This window comes from Miscanthus floridulus, chromosome 2 (genome assembly GCF_019320115.1).
Source record: "Miscanthus floridulus cultivar M001 chromosome 2, ASM1932011v1, whole genome shotgun sequence".
Taxonomy (NCBI): domain Eukaryota; kingdom Viridiplantae; phylum Streptophyta; class Magnoliopsida; order Poales; family Poaceae; genus Miscanthus; species Miscanthus floridulus.
The window spans coordinates 35,858,880-35,876,600 of record NC_089581.1 but is presented as its reverse complement, the minus strand read 5'-3'; the positions used below and the strand labels follow the sequence as shown (position 1 = coordinate 35,876,600).

The window sequence follows — 17,721 nt, the reverse complement described above, 5'->3', positions numbered from 1 at the left end:
TGATCTCCTCTCTAATCTCTGTGTCGTCATGGCATATGCAAGCATGATTAATAATGAGTTGACTAGGATATAACCAATGAATGAGACTCTTATATTGTGTGCTCACTCGTTGCTACAAGAAAACTAATCATAATAAGGATGAAAAGATCGAAAAGAAAAAGGAAAAGAGCGCTATAGACATTTCATCGCTCTTTTCAAAAGCCAGGCGCTTCACCTGTTTTACCAAACATTTTCAAAATGGCTTCATCACCACCAAAAAGAATCTGCTCCATGACAGAAGCCATGCGTGACGACATAGACATTAGATAAAAATTCATGACCCCGGTGCAACGCACGGGCATATATCTAGTAAGATATATTTATGGACCATTCATGTAAGAAAAAGAGAGATTAAGAAGCTGACATGCAGTGAAAGAAGAGATATCCATGGGAGAGCTATGCAAGGAGACTAACCAGTTGAAAATTAAAAACCGTGCGTTGGGAACCTGAAGTGGCGCACGAACGCCAAACAAAGATTATGTATCAAGGAATTAGGTATAACCTCGCAATCAAGAAAAAGGTAACACATATTTTTTAAAAAAAATGGATGGCAAAGCTTTGCCGCAGTTTTTATTAGACGATGAAAAGAAAAAAGAGAGAACGATTACAAAAACGACTGACACGTCCCGAACACAGCTACATGAATAACTATACCACTGCAATCAAAGAAAGAAAACTAGCAGAAAACAAACCGGGGCGTGCATCGTGAAGGAAAAAACAAAGCAACTAATCTGAACACTATGAATGCTAAGCACAGAAAACTGTAAGAAACACGGGAAGCCCCACTACGACTCCTCTGAAACCGGTCTCAGCACCATGGCCATGTTATATTGGTCAATTTCATCCTGGCATAAACTGACAACCTGTCTTGGAGTTAGGCTTTTATGTTGGAATGTTCTTCTATTTGTTTCCTTCCAATGATTCCACCAAAAATAAATTAGGATGCCATCCACTCTTCTTCTCTGACTCTTCTCAAACTTTCTCCTGCATTTCCAGCAGTACGTCTGCATGGACCCTGAGGAATTTATCGAGATCAGTGTTGCAAGTACGAACCATTGCCTGATATAATCCAATGTCTGTTGGGCAAACGGGCAATCTTTGCAAAGATGCGATGGGGTTTCCGAACAGTTTCCACATAACCTGCAGTCTGGATCATTTGCCCATCCACGCTTGATTAGATTATTGGCTGTAAGGATCTTGTTGTGCATTAGTGTCCAGGCGAAGAAACGGCACTTTGGTTTGGCTCTTGCCTTCCAAATAGGCGTTATTCGTATCTTATTGAAAGTTCCACTAAATTGGATCCGATAGGCACTCTGAATGCTATACTCTCCATCCGCTGTCCATCGCCACGTAATGTCGTCTTCAGTTGTATCAACCAGCGATATATTATGGGTGGCCTCCCATAGCGACACAAATTCCTTCACCTCTTCCTGAGATACCGACGGATATATATGGTCTATCCACTTCTCGTTTGTCAAAGCCTGCTGTACCGTGATATTTTTCCTTTGAGTTTTTTGATATAGCAGTGGCGCAATTGATTTGGCAGAGCTGCCATTGATCCAAGTTGATGACCAAAACAGGGCTGTTCGGCCATTGCCAATGGTGACCACTGTCGATACATTGAAAAGCTCACGATCAGTTTTATCACAGGGGATGTCCAGCTTGTTCCACGCCCTTCCTTTTTGCTTCCACTGAAACCATAGCCATCTCAATCGAAGGGCCCTAGTAAATCTTTCTAGGTCCAGGATTCCTAGTCCTCCCTTCTCCTTTGGATGACAATTAGTGGGCCAGTTGATCAACGAGTGGCCTCCACTTACATTCTTCGGCGCCTCCCCTCTCCAAAGGGAGCTACGACAAATCATATCAATTCTCTTGATTAGCCATTTCTATGCTTGGAAAACCGTGAGTTGATATATTGGTAAGGAAGATAGGACCGTTTTAACTAAAGTTTCTTGGCCAGATGAAGATAGAAACTTCCCTTTCCAGCCCGGCAACCAACTTCCAATCTTATCAATTAAAGGTTGCACCTCAATCTTTCGAAGCTTTCGAGTATGCAGCGGAAGCAGGCCGAGGTATTTTCCAGGGAAGCAGGAAATCTTCCCGGGAAAATTTTGAATGGTGGACTGCACCATGTCTGGCTGAAGCCGAATTGGGAAAATCTCTATTTTGGCCATGTTAACCCTGAGGCCAGAGCAGTCACCAAAGAACGTGAGGATTGCTTGCAGGTTATTTAATTCTGCGGGAGAGGGATTTGCCAAAAGGGCGTCGTCGTCTGCGTACAACGAGCATCGCAGCTTCGCCAAGGACGGCATGCAGAACCGGCTGTAGAAATCCTTGTCGTGCAGCCTGCTCGATGATTCTTTGAGGGGCTCTATTGCAATGATGAATAACAGAGGGGACAATGGGTCTCCTTATCTCAGTCCCTGTAAGATAAAAACACACAAAATATTTTCTAAGGATCGGTGTTTGAATCTAAACTAGTTCCAAACGGAAACAGATTAATCGAGTGTATTCCACTAAAATTAGTAGTTGGAGTAAACAAGACCTTTGGCAAGTAGCTCAACTAGACCCAATCTGATAGGTCTATATAAATGTATTATATGATCTATTTTCCATATATACCAGTATTGGTGGATGGTGTGGGCATTTATAATTGAACCTCCTGTCACATCAGCAGGCAAACTAGTCTCAATGATGTGAACGGACTTTATATTTCGAAGTCTAGGTCCACAAATCCTTGAGATTGACGAAGTCATCATAGGCGTCTCGCTGTCGACGTGAACATCGCCTACCACTGAAAGCACAACGATGTTAAATCCTAGAGAATTTGCTCCCACGGGGAGTCGAACCCAGGACCTGGGGTGGTACTGAGGTTCTTATAACCACTAGGCTATAAGTCCTTTTGCAAGTTGATTAAGTCCTATATGAATTGAAATGAATGATGTGATGTCTAAATAGATGTTCACCAAAGCTGTAAGCCATCTAGATAACCATGCAATAAGTTGTATGTTTGCTGGTATACTTCGTCCCGTCTAGTTTATAGGTCTAGGTCTCCTAAATCAAACTTTTGATCATTTATGATTATTGGATAGTACATTTGAGTACAAATCTAAAAGTATCAAATTTGTATTACAATAGTTTAAAAAAATTATTGGTAAATATTATAAAGTTTTTTTTGGAGGGAAATCTTAACATACGTGAAATGTATTATAAACTGGACTGAACGGAGTGTAAAATAGTTGAGTAGCTGTTCGGTGTGCTTTGCGTGCGTCCATGGAGAAGACGGCCGCATTTTGCACAGCGCGCGCTGCAATGCCTATCGTAGCAAACTGCACGTGATTTTTGCACCTGGCCTAGATCTAAAAACTGGCAATCATAGTCGGCACCAGTGCGAGATATGATTAATTAAAATATTTACTGCCAGCAGTAGTAAACTAAGATATCTGGCACGTACTGATTGCGTTACGGGAGTTTAAAATGTTTCTTACCTGCTGACAAAACGGCCGTCATTTTCCGCGGAAAGATATAGCTAGCAGTAGATATAGATTTCTGAAAGGCCAAGGTGAGATGTTTATAGCAGCCTTGATCCAACAATGATAAACTTAATTAACTCGTGGGCGGCCTTCTGTCACGCAAAAGGCAAATTAAGGGAAACATACGGAAACAAAAGGTAAATTAAGGCCAAGAATAGTTTCAAATTAAAGAAAGCGGTTGGATTTTTGTATCCTAGGGTGTGTGTACTATACTATATATAGCATATAGCTAGCTCGACGAAGAAAAAGCTATGTACCTGCAGCTCCAACGACATGACTAAGGGTGTAGTTTGAGGCTGCTCCGTAAAGAGCTGAATCTATTTGGCTAAAAAACGTGGAGCGGAACCTGATAAACGTGAAGTAGCAGTCTCATATACCCCCTAATTAGCTAGGGGCGTGGGCCGGGTAAGGCCAGGACACATCGATCTCTATTTATACTAAAATTTTGTTGGCCATAGAGGTAGGAGTATTATTTTACAGACACCTATCTCTCTATTGCTTAGCTAAGACTACGTTCCTAAAGTATTATCTTGTGCAATCGTTTTGTAACTTATTTACAGGATTGCTCCGATCCGTGCGGTACGTCCGTTTCAACGCTAATAATCTTCGCGTGGATCGGCAAAGAGCCATTTGTAGAAAACTAGAAATATGTATTATTATTGGTTAATCAATGGCGCCTACAAACAAGTCCAGATATAGCTCACCCGACTTTGATTTTGACAGCGCGCCAAATCGGCGACATATATTTCTGTACTTTTACGTCATGTGTGTATCACATTTCCCTGGTGGTGTTGTGCAAACTCATTTTCACCTGATTTAGGCACAAAACCAAAATCCCAAGAAACAAATTTTATATTATTTTCCTTGATTTTTTGGATGGGGAGAGGCCACGAATGAGGAGCTAACTTTTATATAAATTCTGATGAAAAAGAAAAAAGAACAGACAATAGAGTGATGACCTAACATTTGCTTCCAAATAGTGGCGGATGCAGGATGAGAATAAATGGGGGCTAAATAATAAAGATTTAGGGCTAGAGATAGAGATTAATAGTGATTTGAGGCTAAATAACCGTTGTCTAATAAAGAAATCAGGCTCACTAGGGGCTGTAGCCCGGGCAGCCCCCCTTTGGATCCGCCCCTTCTTCCAAAGAACTAGCACTATATTATATACATGGAGACAACATTTTAGGGTGGTGCAGTTTGTGGCGGCACTACCTATAAAAAGAGGAACTCCTTCCCATGGCCTTTTTGGACATTATTGTGTGGAGTGGAGGGGACTGGCTGGTACTACTATCAATCTAGCTACTCATAATATTTTGCAAATAATTTGCAAGGATCTGAGGTAACTAGTAGGTAATTTCTTGGTCAGCACTACTGTACGTACTAGCACATTTGTTGTTGTTGGCATCCTCACTTATGTATAGATTGATCATTCCTTCCTTGTCTAGCTAGTTCTTTGAACTTGTGTTTATGTAGCCACATATATTCCTTTTTCTTTGTCTTTTTTTCCTCTTAGTGAAATACGTGACTCGTGGCACCGTCGAGAAAAACATATATTACTTTTTTTTTCTGAAAAGTGGATATGAAGAAACATTTTTATTCGAAATCGTCGTTTCTCTGGATCATATATACACCACCAGATCAAGAATACTACAAGCGACAATTTCTACTACATATATACTTTTGGGAAAACAAACAATTATTGGTTTTAAATTATTATCTTGCAATAGGGCATCAATAATAAGGATGGTATCATTTGCTGTAGCAGCTGTTAGACTGTAATTAGACCAACCCCTGCCGTCAGCTGGCAAAATGGAAGACTCGAGCTTATTCCTGCAGTGGGCGATGAACACGCTGCGGCACGAGCAACCCGCGGCCGCCGCCATCAACGACGACTGCAGCAGCGAGGCGACGTTCCCCTCACTCCAAGCGCTCCGGGAGGCCTCGCAGGCAGCCGAGATGGTGCAGGAGCTGATCGCGGAGGCCCCAGCGAACAGCTGGAGCTCCGGCGACACCACCGACTGCAGCAGCGGCGGAGGCAACAACAACTCGGCCCCTGCGGCTGCGGCGGCGGCCATGGACCACGATGTCGTCTGGCCTGCGTCGAAGACCTCGCCGGTCAGCAGGCCCGCCTTGAGCAGGAGCAGCAGCGGCACCAACCCTCCTCTGAACTGGAGCTTCAGCGCCGCCGCCGTCTCAGCGCAGCTCGGCAGCGACGGCATGCTGCCGGAATTCGCCCCCAAGCACGCCCTACCGCCGGACCAAGCGTACGGATCGCCGACGGCTAGGAGAGCCGGTTTGAGGAGCCCAGCGGGATCCATGTCGGCGCCGTACGCTCAAGACCACATCATAGCCGAGCGGAAGCGGAGGGAGAAGATCAACCAGCGGTTCATCGAGCTCTCCACCGTGATCCCTGGCCTCAAGAAGGTTCTCTCGTCCAAATCAAATCCATTCATTCGTTCGTTCGTCAATTACATTTCTGATGACACAAGTCACTTAAACGCAACGATTAATTTCTGATCAGATGGACAAGGCAACGATCCTTTCAGACGCGACCAAGTACGTGAAAGAACTCCAAGAAAAGCTCAAGGAACTGAAGGCTCACGACAGCAACGGACGCAGGAGCATCGAGACCGTGGTGCTCGTCAAAAGACCATGCCTCCATGCTGCGGCGGCAGCGCCAGACGACGATGGCTCCCCATTGTCAGCGTCGTCAGGCACGCCGCCGGCAAAGAGGAAGCAGCTGCCGGAGATCGAGGCCCGGTTCTCGGAGAAGAGCGTCATGGTGAGGATCCACTGCGAGGACGGCAAGGGGGTGGCCATGAAGGTGCTCGCCGAGGTCGAGGAGCTCCATCTCAGCATAATCCATGCCAACGTCCTGCCCTTCGCAGAGGGCACTCTCATCATAACCATCACGGCAAAGGCAAGTTTTTTTACTAATATAACGAGTCCTTTTTTTCAACAAAATAAACAGTTTTGGCATCTTCCTCTGCACACAGTCTAAGAAACTTTTGAACTTTTGAAGGTCTTTTTATTTAATAAAAAGACACTATGCTGGTTAGGAGTTCCTAATAATGGAAGAACATAATATTAAATACAAACTAACATTACAAATGATGAAATGAATGACAGAATGCAGGGTTCAACCTTTATTTCAATGATAAATTGGGACAGAAAAAAATAGAAACACTAGCACATGTTTTCACAGGACTACCATTATTGAACTTTAATTAACTTTGATTACACTTTGAAGAGTGAGATTGCATTCATTGATCTGTCCCCTGACACATCCGTCTTGAAAAATTTCAGCTCACATATACTCCATTCGTTATAAATTATAAGAGATTTTAGCTTTTCTAGATATATTGCTTTTACTTTATATATATATAGACATAGCGTATATCTAAATGCATATGTATCTGGAAAAGTTAAAGTGTCTTATAATTTGGCACGGAGGGAAGTATTAAGCTATATATGCCTACGCACTAATTAAGCCTGATATGCTTTTATCTACTGTATGATGCATATATAGTTGTACTGATGAGTTTTGATCTCTATCTTTTATTCAAATCATAATCACATCGAGTTACTGTCCTATGTTAGAAAGCATGATGGATATACTATCATTATGTGTTTAATATAGGTTACTACTACCAAATAAAATGCTTCTATTAATTTTCTCTATCTATAAAATGTTTTGATTGGAAGCACCTCTCCCGACATTTGAACTTCAATGGTTATAAACTTAGAATTCCAATATGAATCAGTAGAAGGGAGAGAATCCGATATTAATAGTGAGAACACGATGGTTCTACAGGTGTATTTATATTTTGATGCGGTGGCTCTTGATTAAGGAGAGAATCCTCATACAAGTTTATCTAGTTAGTTCATGATACCATATTGTAATTATGTGCTAATCCCTCCCTTCCAATAGCTAAGGTGTTTTAGTTTGTTTTAAGTGTCAAACTTCTCTACATCTGCAATATCAAGTTAGTTTAATTAAATCCACCATGAAATATCCGTCATAGTGCGTTTATTATTTGGTATCATAGGCAATTTTTATATATTTTTTTAAAAAGATTTGGTTAGAGTCAGAGAAGTCTGACTTAGGATAAAACTAAAACACCTTACTTGCGGATACATTATGCACAACAAACAACAGTTCTGATTAGAGGTAAACAATACAGTATATGATGTATATATTAAAGATGAAAAAACAATTTAAGTCCTTGTAAAATGATAGATACAATTCATTTCCATGTTTTTGGTTTCATGCCTCCAAATTTTATATCACTCAATCATCTATACTACAACTACACAATTTAAAGTTTATTGGATACTCCCTCTGTCCCTGAATAAATAGATTTCTAGAGTTATCTTAATATAAGTCAAACTTTTTAAACTTTGACCTAATTTCTAGAAAAAACCATCAAGATTTATGGTATCCAAATTAGTATCATTAGATATATCATAGAATATATTTTCATAATGTGCCCATTTCATGTCATAAATGTTATTACTTTTTTCTATAAAATTAGTCAAACTTAAGAAAGTTTGACTGACACGGATTCTATGAAATGATTTATTTGGGGATAGAGGAGAGTAATGATCTTACCTTTGTTTGAATGGTCAAGGTGGATTTCCCCACTTGAATTTGCATTGATAAGTTATGGCACAACCATAGATCGGTGATGATTGTTAGAGAAAAATGACACAAATCCCTTTAATTCGAGGAAACTACCTAGCTATCTACGCCTTATCATATCACTTGATTGTTTGTATAGAAATTGGCCATCCAATGTGAGATAGGATGTCGATGACACCACTATCGTCTATATACACCATTATTAGGTTTTCACCTAGGGAGCCCCTAATAATGATTGGGAAGAAGGGGCACTGTGACAATGTGTTCAAGAAGAAAAGCGGCACCAGAGAGTGTCAATGTTCATCAGCACATGCAAAAAGTTCAGCAGTTTTTCCCCACGGATTTATATCTTCCATAGACCAGAGTCACAAGCACACGATGCTCGCTTCTTTGGCCTCAGTCACAATTGTGAAGGGCATCATTAGTGTCCAGCCACTGACCTAACATGAAGCATGTAGAGAAGCACATACATGACAACCATGGCCAGCAACCCGCCACTAAAACCCCATAGGCAACCTCCGCTTTTTTTTTTCTTTTTGATCTCATCATCTATGTGATGGAATTCTAGGACCATCTAGGTGTTGATCTAGTGGGTAAATACTTAGCTTAGATGAAAAACTTGATTATGTACCTCGCTATGGCGCGGTCACGGCCATGGCGCCACCACGACATGACCACTAGAGTCATAGTAGGGGAAGCTGTGCAGGCGCCCTCTAGGTCGTCGAACGCAGCAGCAGTGCATGTGCGGTGCTGTGGCGGCGGCGAAGGCGATGGCGCTTCCCGTTGCTCACCGCACCCCTCTCGATCGGCTAGGCTTAGGAACTTTAGGGTGGGGCTGGCGGCTACCGGTGAGTCTTGTGCCCCAGCCCCCACCATCCTTTTATGGCGCTGCGCGACGGGGGCCCATCAGCTAGGAGAACCGGCTGAGCGCCCCCGATCAAGGCGTGGATCAAGGGCCCAATTGGCCATTGAGCCAACTAGTGGAGATCATCCTAACATTCTTCCACTTGATCTCACCTTATGACTTAAACTCAATTTACTTTATCTTTTTCCCATTCTATCACAGATCAGTGCATAGAACGTGTCTCATCGTCATGGTCAGTTGTCACTAGATTAAACTGCTACAATGCAACTCTCTATTTTGAAATAGATTCTCAACTAGACCCTTAGTATCTAGAAATTATAGGTTTTTCCGTAAACCCATGTCGACTGTGTGTTCTCTGAACGCATTGGGTGGTTAGCCTTTAGTAAGCGAATCCGCAAGTACTTGCTTGGTACTCATATGCTCAATGCTTTTAAAATGATTCTGGATTTTCTCTTTTACAACATATAACTCAATGTCAATGTGTTTGGCAGCACATTTGACCTGTTGTCTTAGGAGTTAACTACTTTAAATGGTTATTGCTGTTGACTACCAATGTTAAATTCGGGTACTAATTTTCTTAATCTTCTTTTGCCTGTTCCTTAAGCCTCATGTCAAGCTATACTATGGTATGCATCACTGATGACACCACAACTGTTTCTTTGGAGCTTTTCCACAATAATACTCTAACTGCAAGTGTTAGCAACTACTGTGGATTTCACTACACATCTCGCCAAGATTTAACATTTGTACCCTCAACTATTTGAGAGTAGTTGTTCTTTCTTACTCAGCATGAGGCCTGTGATACTTTGTAAAATTACAAGACATTCTCAACTCCATTCCAGTGATCTATATCTAGACTGGACTTCTGCCAAAATATCTCGGATACGTAAACTATGTCAGGGTAAGTTCTTTTTCTTCCATGACAAAACATTTGGGTTATGCCATGTAAACGTTTTTATACAAATTCCCATTAAGGAATGTCGTCTTTACATCCATCTGATGTAACTCTAAATCGTAATGTGCAAATAACACCATTTTGATTCTAAAGAATTCTTACATGAGACTAGAGAGAAAACTCTCATCGTAATCTATTTATCCTCCTTGCGTAAAGCCTTTTGCTACAAGTCATGCTTTATATCTTTCTACATTTCCTTTGAAGTCATATTTTGTCTTGTAGACCCATTTACAACCTACTGTTTTGGCTCCATTAGGAATTTCTTCTAAGTCCCAAACACTGTTGGTATTCATCGAATTTATTTTAACTTCCATTGCTTCTTGCCATTTAGACGAGTAAACGCTTCTTAAGGTTTTTTCAAATGAGGTGGGATCATCCTACATTTAAATTTCTTTACTAATATAGACTTCATAGTCATCAGAAAAAACTAGTTTACTAATTCTTTGAGACCTTGTGGGGCCTCAGCTACTGGCACTTTCATATGGGGCTGTAGGTTCTCTTCATTGCCAAAAGGCAATTGATTCTACATGCTCCTATATTACAAGATCCTTGTTTGCATTATTCATCTTCTTCAAAGAGCCAACAACAAGTGTTGTATAAGTTATATAACATCAACAGGTATTGAGAAATTCATTGTTTTTGAATCACTGAAGTGGGCACGTAGTCTTGCTTCTCTTCAAGTCATAGATCTCTACATACCATGCTCCTCCAGATCATCTCATCTTCTAAAAAAGATAGTGTACCTTCAAATTTCTTGTTTGGGTTTAATCTGTTAAAACCTCATATGGCGCTTTAAGCACCGCCTTTATATATTTGATGGTGACTATGCTATCTTTCTCTCGGAACTTTAAAAAATCCAGAAATTTAGCTATTTTCTGCTTAGGGGTATCATTGTTATAACCGACGGTCATATTTATCAAAAATTTTATCTCACTCTTAATGAAGAGTACACATTCATCAAGTTTAATCTGTTAAAACCTCATATGGCGCTTTAAGCACCGCCTTTATATTTTTTATGGTGACTACGCTATCTTCCTCTCGGAACTTTAAAAAATCCAAGAATTTAACTATTTCTCTGCTTAGGGGTATTATTGTTATGACCGACGGTCACATTCATCAAAAACTTTATCTCACTCTTAATGAAGAGTACACATTCATCAATATCTTTATCTCACTCTTAATGAAGAGTAGTTTCTTAATTGATCTTAATTCTTACTCTTAATTCATCTCACAATTCTTCCCCTCGAAATATGGTATGAACTATACTGTCATAATTTCAAGAACTATTCAGAAAACTATGAACGAGCAGACACTTATGACTTACTTCATTCGCATGATTATGCCATGCAAATAAAGTTATTTCTTGACCCGTATAGGAGTACACTTTCCTTATTCCACTTCAAGAACTCGATGAGGTCTTTTATTAACTGTACTTTTGCAAGTCACGCTTGCATCTTTTTCTTATCTTTTGGTTAGTATTGATCATGACGGTGCATTTCTACTGTGCCATGGTCAATACTAGGATAGCATAAGAGCTACCCAAACTTCTCTCGCTACGCGAGATACAAAAACAAATGAGTCATCATAAAACTTCTTCCGCCATGCAGGAATGACTAGCATAAGTACTATGCTAAACTTCTCCTCACGCGGGATAAATTTATATACAAAATACCGTAACGAAAAATTTAGTCACGATGACTAAAACATTCACTTATAATTTATTTTCCAATTAAAATTTTCCGTTGATTCTAATTTAATTAGAAAATTAGTAAACTAACAAAAAATTGTCCTAAACTGGCTTAACTCAAGCCTTTTCATTCACATACCCTAACATTGCAACCCGTTGGCATGCAGCCGAGTGATCTCATCAGTTAAAAAATAAAACTCATCAATTCTACATCACCGTTGGGTAAAAAATAGAATTAATGCATAAAACTCATAAATTAACTTGAAAGTTATATAACTACTCTTCAAAATTGAATTCTCTTGTTGGTTCGAATTTAATTAGAAGATAATCAACATCATTGCAGCGGAAACTTGATAATAAATACATTCTATTAGTTCAGGAGCATTTCTTAGTCTTTATCTACTCTCTGAAAAATTGACCATCTTGGTGTAAAATTTATCAGAGATTTAAGCTTTAACCTTAAACTCATTATAATATTGTTATCATCAACATTGGTCAAAAAATAACAATACCATAATTTAACATAAATAAATCGGACTACTCCTCTAATTTAAAATTTCTCGTTGGTTCCAATTTAATTAGAGGATAAACATAATCATAATTTACTAAATAAATATAATTGCTCTTCAAATTAAATTCTCCCGTTGGTTTGAAAACATTAAACTTTACAGCGAAAATATGAAAAATAATTTATCTACTTTTCAGAAGCATTTCACTATACTCATCTACTCTCTGAACAATTTATCCCGTTGGTTCAAAATAGAATAGAGATGAAAAACTAATCAAAATTTGCTTCAGAAAATAATAAAGCCATTTACTGTTCATTTGGCCCGGCCTGGGGAAATAGTCTGCGGCCCAGTGATGAAATCGCACCCGCGCGCCCGCGCTCGGCCCAGCGCGAAATTAGCCCGCGGCTACCGCTCGCGCTGCGCTCCCGTGCGTCCCAGGCCGCAACCTGGGCCTAGGTTAGGATTTTTGAATCCCGCTTGGGCCGAAACTAGGTCCAGCGAATCGCAGCCGTTCGCAGTCATCCGACGGCCATCTGCGCTCTTTGGCGAAATAAAAAGCCTCGCCGCAGCCGAGCGCCCTAACCCTAATTTCATTCTCTCCTACGCGCTCTCTCTCTCTCTCTCTCTCTCTCTCTCTCTCTTCGCCACAACGCTCAGCGCAGTAGCTCTGATAGTCGCCCGCAGTGCCGCCGGAGAAGAGGAGTGTGGAGCAGCGCCGCCGTCGAGCGGACTGGGCGACGGTGCCCTAAACCACCACACGCGCTGCGGCGGGCTCGCCCTAAACCCTAGATCTGTCCAGCGCCGCTGTGGGTCCCTTCGCCGGAGCGCGCGCTCCCCAGTGGGTGACTGCGTCGCCGTCGAGCGGTCCTATGATGGTGCCCTCGGCCGGGGCTCGTGCTCACAGCGACGAGCGCAAGTCGACTTCTCCCCATGTGCCGACGAGGCAGTGGCGGAGCTCCTCCCCGCGCGACGGCGGTGGTGATGGTGGCGAGAAAAGAAACCGGGTAGGTCTCTCCCCCTTCTGTCCATTCGTTCTTGGGTTAGGGTTAGGGGTTTGGGGTTCAATCCGATCGATAGATCGAGTCCTCTCCTTCTCTTTCTTGTTTTGATCTACTCCAAGAGCTAGATCTATGCCTAACGTGTCTGATACCATTGATGGAATTCTAGGACCATCTAGGTGTTGATCTAGTGGGTAAATACTTAGGTTAGATGAGAAACTTGATGATGTACCTCGCCATGGCGTGGTCACGGCCATGGCGCCACCGCGACATGGCCACTGGAGTCGTAGTAGGGGAAGCCGTGCAGGCGCCAGCTAGGTCGTCGAACGCAGCAGCAGTGCAGGTGCGGTGCTGTGGCGGCGGCGAAGGCGATGGCGCTTCCCGTCACTCACAGCGTCCCTCTCGATCGGTCTAGGGTTAGGAACTTCGGGGTGGGGCTGGCGGCTACTGGTGACCTCATGTCTTGTGCTCCGCCCCCACCGTCCTTTTATGGCGCTGCGCGACGGGGACTCAGCTAGGAGAACCGGCTGAGCGCCCCCGATCAGGGCGCGAATCAAGGGTCCAATTCGCCGTTGGGCCATCTGGTGCAGATCATCCTAACACTATGCTCTTTATCTATCAAAAAAATGTCAGTTAATGTGCCAAATTATGTGCTATATATTCATGTTTATATAATAAATAATGTTTGATCAGGTGGAGGAGGGCTTCACTGTAACTGCGGAGGAGATCGTTGGCAGACTTAACTCTGCACTACTACACAACCAGTATAACAGATGCTGCAACAGCACTGATGAGTGATGAGGAAACAACAAACTAGTTAATCTAGCGCACGCCCTACATATATGTAAATATCCGCGGCGGTATGAAATTAAAGTCCGACGGTATATGATGCTGTGGAGTGTTTCTTCTTCTTTTTGTAACAAGTTTACGGCTTGAGTTTTTTTTTTCTTACGTCCCTTCACGTAACGTGCATGGGATTGACCATGCACAGTGCATGCATGCATGAGGATGCACACCAGTGGATCGATGTGCTCGCGCGCAACGAGAATTCCTGCGCCACATGTTTGCAATAATATAATTTGGTGCTTCGCATGCAGCATGCAACGCACCCATGCAGCAAGAAAGTGGCTTGTGTTTGTGTCACGGAAAAGCGCACAAGAAAGATGAGTTCAGACTTGGTCACTTCCAAGTTCAATCAAACAATCGAATTTTTTACAATTTAGCCATTTTTTTGAAAGTTTCTCATAAATAAACCCCTGGCAGAAAGAATTCAGAAAATGGACCCTTAGCTCGGCGCCAGCCAGCGTCTCTGGCACCGAGCTCCTGGACACGGTGGATGATCTACCAGAGAGCTCGGCGCCAGAGTGAATGGTGCCGAGCTCGGCGTCGTAGATTTTGGCGCCGAGCTCGGCGCCATTCACTCTGGCGCCGAGCCTTTAATACCTATTGGGCCCGCGCCTTTCCTCTCTTCCTCTCCCTCTCTCGCCCTAGGTTAGCCGAGCTCCGCCGCCGCCCGCGCCCACGACGCGTCAGCGCGCCCGCGCGCGCCCCAAGGCCGCCCCGCGCCGCGCCCAGTGGACGGCCTGCGCCCCGTGGCCGCGCCGCCCCCCTACCCCGCACCGCGCCGTGCCTCGGCGTGCAGGAGCGCCGCGCTCCGCGGCTACGCCGCCCCCCGCGCCGCGCCGTTGCCCGCGTCGCCCCCCCTGCCCCGCGTCGCGCCGAGCCTCGGCGTGCAAGAGCGCTGCGCCCCGAGGCTGCGCCGCCCCCCACGCCGCGCCATTGCCCGCGCCGCCCCCCCGCTCGCGCCGCGCCGCCTCCGTCGTCCTCCACCGCCGTCCTCGCCTTAGCCCCGCATTGGCCTCCACCGTCGGCCTCGGCCGTGGCCCGCCTCGCCGCCCTCCACCGCCGGCCTCACCCCGCCTTGCCGCCGTCCACCAACGGCGTGCCTCCCGCGCGCGTCGAGCCAGACTCGTCGCGCGGAGCCCCGGGCATCCCGCGCCCACCGCGCGCCATCGCTGTCGTCGGCCACGCCACCGCCGACCCTGCCACCTGCAGCGGCCGGCCGTGCCACCGCCGGCCTGGATCGTCGGCCTGACCCATGCCCATCGTCCGCCGGCCCGGAAAGGTAAAAATTATGAATATGCAATGTAACAACTTAGTTGGCATTTATTATTTACTAGTTAATGTGATGACTCAGGTAGTTGATTTGGTTAGTGATCTAGTGAGATATATATATATGTAGATATATAGAAACATAGATACATAGATATAGTTAGATAGCTACTTAGATATGTAGTTACATATTTAGTTAACTACAAATGATCTAGCTATTTAGTGAGTACACTGTAAATATATACGTAGTTATTATCTTGATTACTTAGTTTGTAGTTAGAGAGTACTTGTTAGGTACTATCTATCGTATAATTTGGACTAAAGGACATGTGTTTCGTTACGTGTTTGAACTAGATGGACAACCTAGTGACCATATATCATGGAGGCACCGTTGAAAGCGATTGTTATGAATATGTTGAGTTTCTTGACATGCAAAGCGTGCCTGTACTATTCAATGATAGGCCTTCATTTAGTGGTTGCAAGGGCTCGGGAGAAGCTGTATTGCCTTGGAGATGATGGCATTGTAGTTGATGGTGTACTGCATCTAGGTTCTCCCCCGAACATCTTCAGGCGAATGATCTTAATTGGTTGTGTGGATCAGTGCAATTAGTTTCTTCTTCTTCAGTTCATCCAAGAACTTAGCTTGACCATCGTAACGTTCCCACCTGCATTTCCTAGTGCTCTGTTCAAAAGAAATATTATATCATATATGTCTTAGCAAAAGAAACAAAATACGATTTCATGTTTATCACAAAAATAACGAACCTCTTCGTACTCAACCATATGGCCGCAATAATGGCCTATTCCAAGCTCCGAAGGGACTAGGCCATAGTTAGATTTAACACCATATTCGCACATGACAGGAGGTGCTTTGTAGATTACCATTTCTTTCTTCTTTTCCTTAACCTTCCACGGTTCTTCCGGCCATTGGTTCTTAGGACCATACAATCACTCCTTGAAACGACACTTCACCATTAAAAACACCTAAATAAGAAGACATTAGTACATAAACACATATAGCTCAAGATTTTAACACATAAACTTTGCACTTACTTCATGCTTGTTTGGACACATAAACTCCAACGTATTCTCAGGGTTTATCATAGCTCGATCTCCGCAATCGCACAGAGGAGGTTCCTCGAGTCGTCTAACTGTGGCTATGTGCTTCTCCTTAGCCATCATTGGTGGAGGGTTAGGGGGTGGAACCCACCGCTTGAAGCGCTCACGTGGATGTCTCCCTCTAAACCAATCGTCGAAAAGGAGGTACCTAGGATCAAACTTGTCTACACCGTCGATCCACTAAAAGAAAAAGCACCTCTCATGGTCCTACACAACGAGATTCGAACAAAATATTAGTATCATACTTACACAAATAAAGAAAAAGGATAGTGGAAATAATTTCTTACATTAAAACGACAGCATGTGTCGAAGCAACGTGCCGCTGTGTCCGGATGTTTAGATTGATAAACATGGACCGGGAAACCACAGTCACAGTTAGGGACAGGGAGGTCAGGATCGACGGGGGCATCTTTGCTAGACGCGCCGGGATATAATTCTCGAGAACGACCCCGTTTCCGCCAAAACTCCTCCCAAAACATTTCTTGTATCTAACAAAACGGATGTACTTAAACAAACATAAATCAAAACATCACAAATCAATGTCAGTGAGAACCATAACTACAATACAACCAATTTCGTTCTAAGAACCAAAAGCAGTTAACATTAAACCATATACCTAGGGTTTTTCATTTGATGCACAATAATGAACCCATAATATAACTACATGCGCCTAGATTTGCTAGCTTTTCCACGCATTGGCATCATCCTACGGCTGCATAATACATATATTGAGGGATACAATGAAACCCTAAGTGATGACGATTGTTACGTTCAAAAATCCGACTTATATATACCGAATCGATGCGAAAAAAACTTGGAGAAGAGCGAGGATACCTTGCTCTCGAAGATCTACGGATCAAATCAAGGTTTCCAAGGTCCAATATGCCGATTCGTGAGGTAGGGTGAAGTGGGAAGAGAAAAAACCGAGAGGGAGGAAAAAGAAGAGCAAGAACGTTCGGGCAGGAAGGTTGGGCCAGGGTTAAATGCAGGGAGCTTGGCGTCATTCCCTCTGACGCCGAGCTCGGCGCCAGAGTGAATGACGCCGAGCCCTCTGACAGGTCATCCACCGTGCCAAGGAGCTCGCCGCCAGAGACGTTGGCGCCTAGCTCGGTGCCAGCATCAATAGCGCTGAGCTAAGGGTCTATTTTCTAAATTCTTTCCACCAGAGATCTATTTGTGAGAAACTTTAAAAAAAAAGCTAAATTATAAAAAAAATCCGGACCAAACAAAGTGCACAAGTACCAAGCAAGTGGCCTTGC

At 43.4% G+C, this 17,721-nt stretch overlaps 2 protein-coding genes across 4 annotated transcripts; both read left to right on the top strand.

Moving 5' to 3' along the window:
- The first annotated feature begins 4,811 nt into the window (after positions 1–4,811).
- On the top strand, positions 4,812–14,301 carry LOC136538451 (transcription factor bHLH18-like). 3 transcript variants are annotated; one of them, XM_066530420.1, is made up of 4 exons: positions 4,812–4,925; positions 5,341–5,999; positions 6,097–6,495; positions 13,925–14,301. In XM_066530420.1, the coding sequence occupies exons 2-4, from the start codon at positions 5,385–5,387 to the stop codon at positions 14,027–14,029; spliced, it is 1,119 nt and encodes a 372-aa protein (XP_066386517.1). In that variant the 5' UTR covers positions 4,812–4,925; positions 5,341–5,384; the 3' UTR covers positions 14,030–14,301. The 3 variants fall into 3 exon arrangements, with proteins under 3 accessions (XP_066386517.1, XP_066386516.1, XP_066386518.1); XM_066530419.1 differs by having other exon boundaries at positions 4,847–4,925; positions 5,338–5,999; XM_066530421.1 differs by having other exon boundaries at positions 4,851–4,914.
- A 41-nt stretch (positions 14,302–14,342) lies between these two features.
- Positions 14,343–15,326, top strand: LOC136536327 (uncharacterized). Its single transcript, XM_066528661.1, has 3 exons — positions 14,343–14,420; positions 14,495–14,595; positions 14,723–15,326. The coding sequence occupies exons 1-3, from the start codon at positions 14,343–14,345 to the stop codon at positions 15,324–15,326; spliced, it is 783 nt and encodes a 260-aa protein (XP_066384758.1).
- The last annotated feature ends 2,395 nt before the right edge of the window (positions 15,327–17,721 follow it).

What these genes read in the sequence shown, in the direction of transcription:
- LOC136536327 (XM_066528661.1), top strand. Translation starts at nt 14,343, where the DNA reads ATGCAGCAAGAAAGTGGCTTGTGTTTGTGTCACGGAAAAGCGCACAAG. An exon ending in TCAGACTTGGTCACTTCCAA is followed by an intron (nt 14,421 to 14,494) that starts GTTCAATCAAAC and finishes AACCCCTGGCAG; the next exon opens with AAAGAATTCAGAAAATGGAC. An exon ending in CCAGAGAGCTCGGCGCCAGA is followed by an intron (nt 14,596 to 14,722) that starts GTGAATGGTGCC and finishes CTCTCGCCCTAG; the next exon opens with GTTAGCCGAGCTCCGCCGCC.
- LOC136538451 (XM_066530420.1), top strand. Translation starts at nt 5,385, where the DNA reads ATGGAAGACTCGAGCTTATTCCTGCAGTGGGCGATGAACACGCTGCGG. An exon ending in TGATCCCTGGCCTCAAGAAG is followed by an intron (nt 6,000 to 6,096) that starts GTTCTCTCGTCC and finishes ATTTCTGATCAG; the next exon opens with ATGGACAAGGCAACGATCCT. An exon ending in TCATAACCATCACGGCAAAG is followed by an intron (nt 6,496 to 13,924) that starts GCAAGTTTTTTT and finishes ATGTTTGATCAG; the next exon opens with GTGGAGGAGGGCTTCACTGT.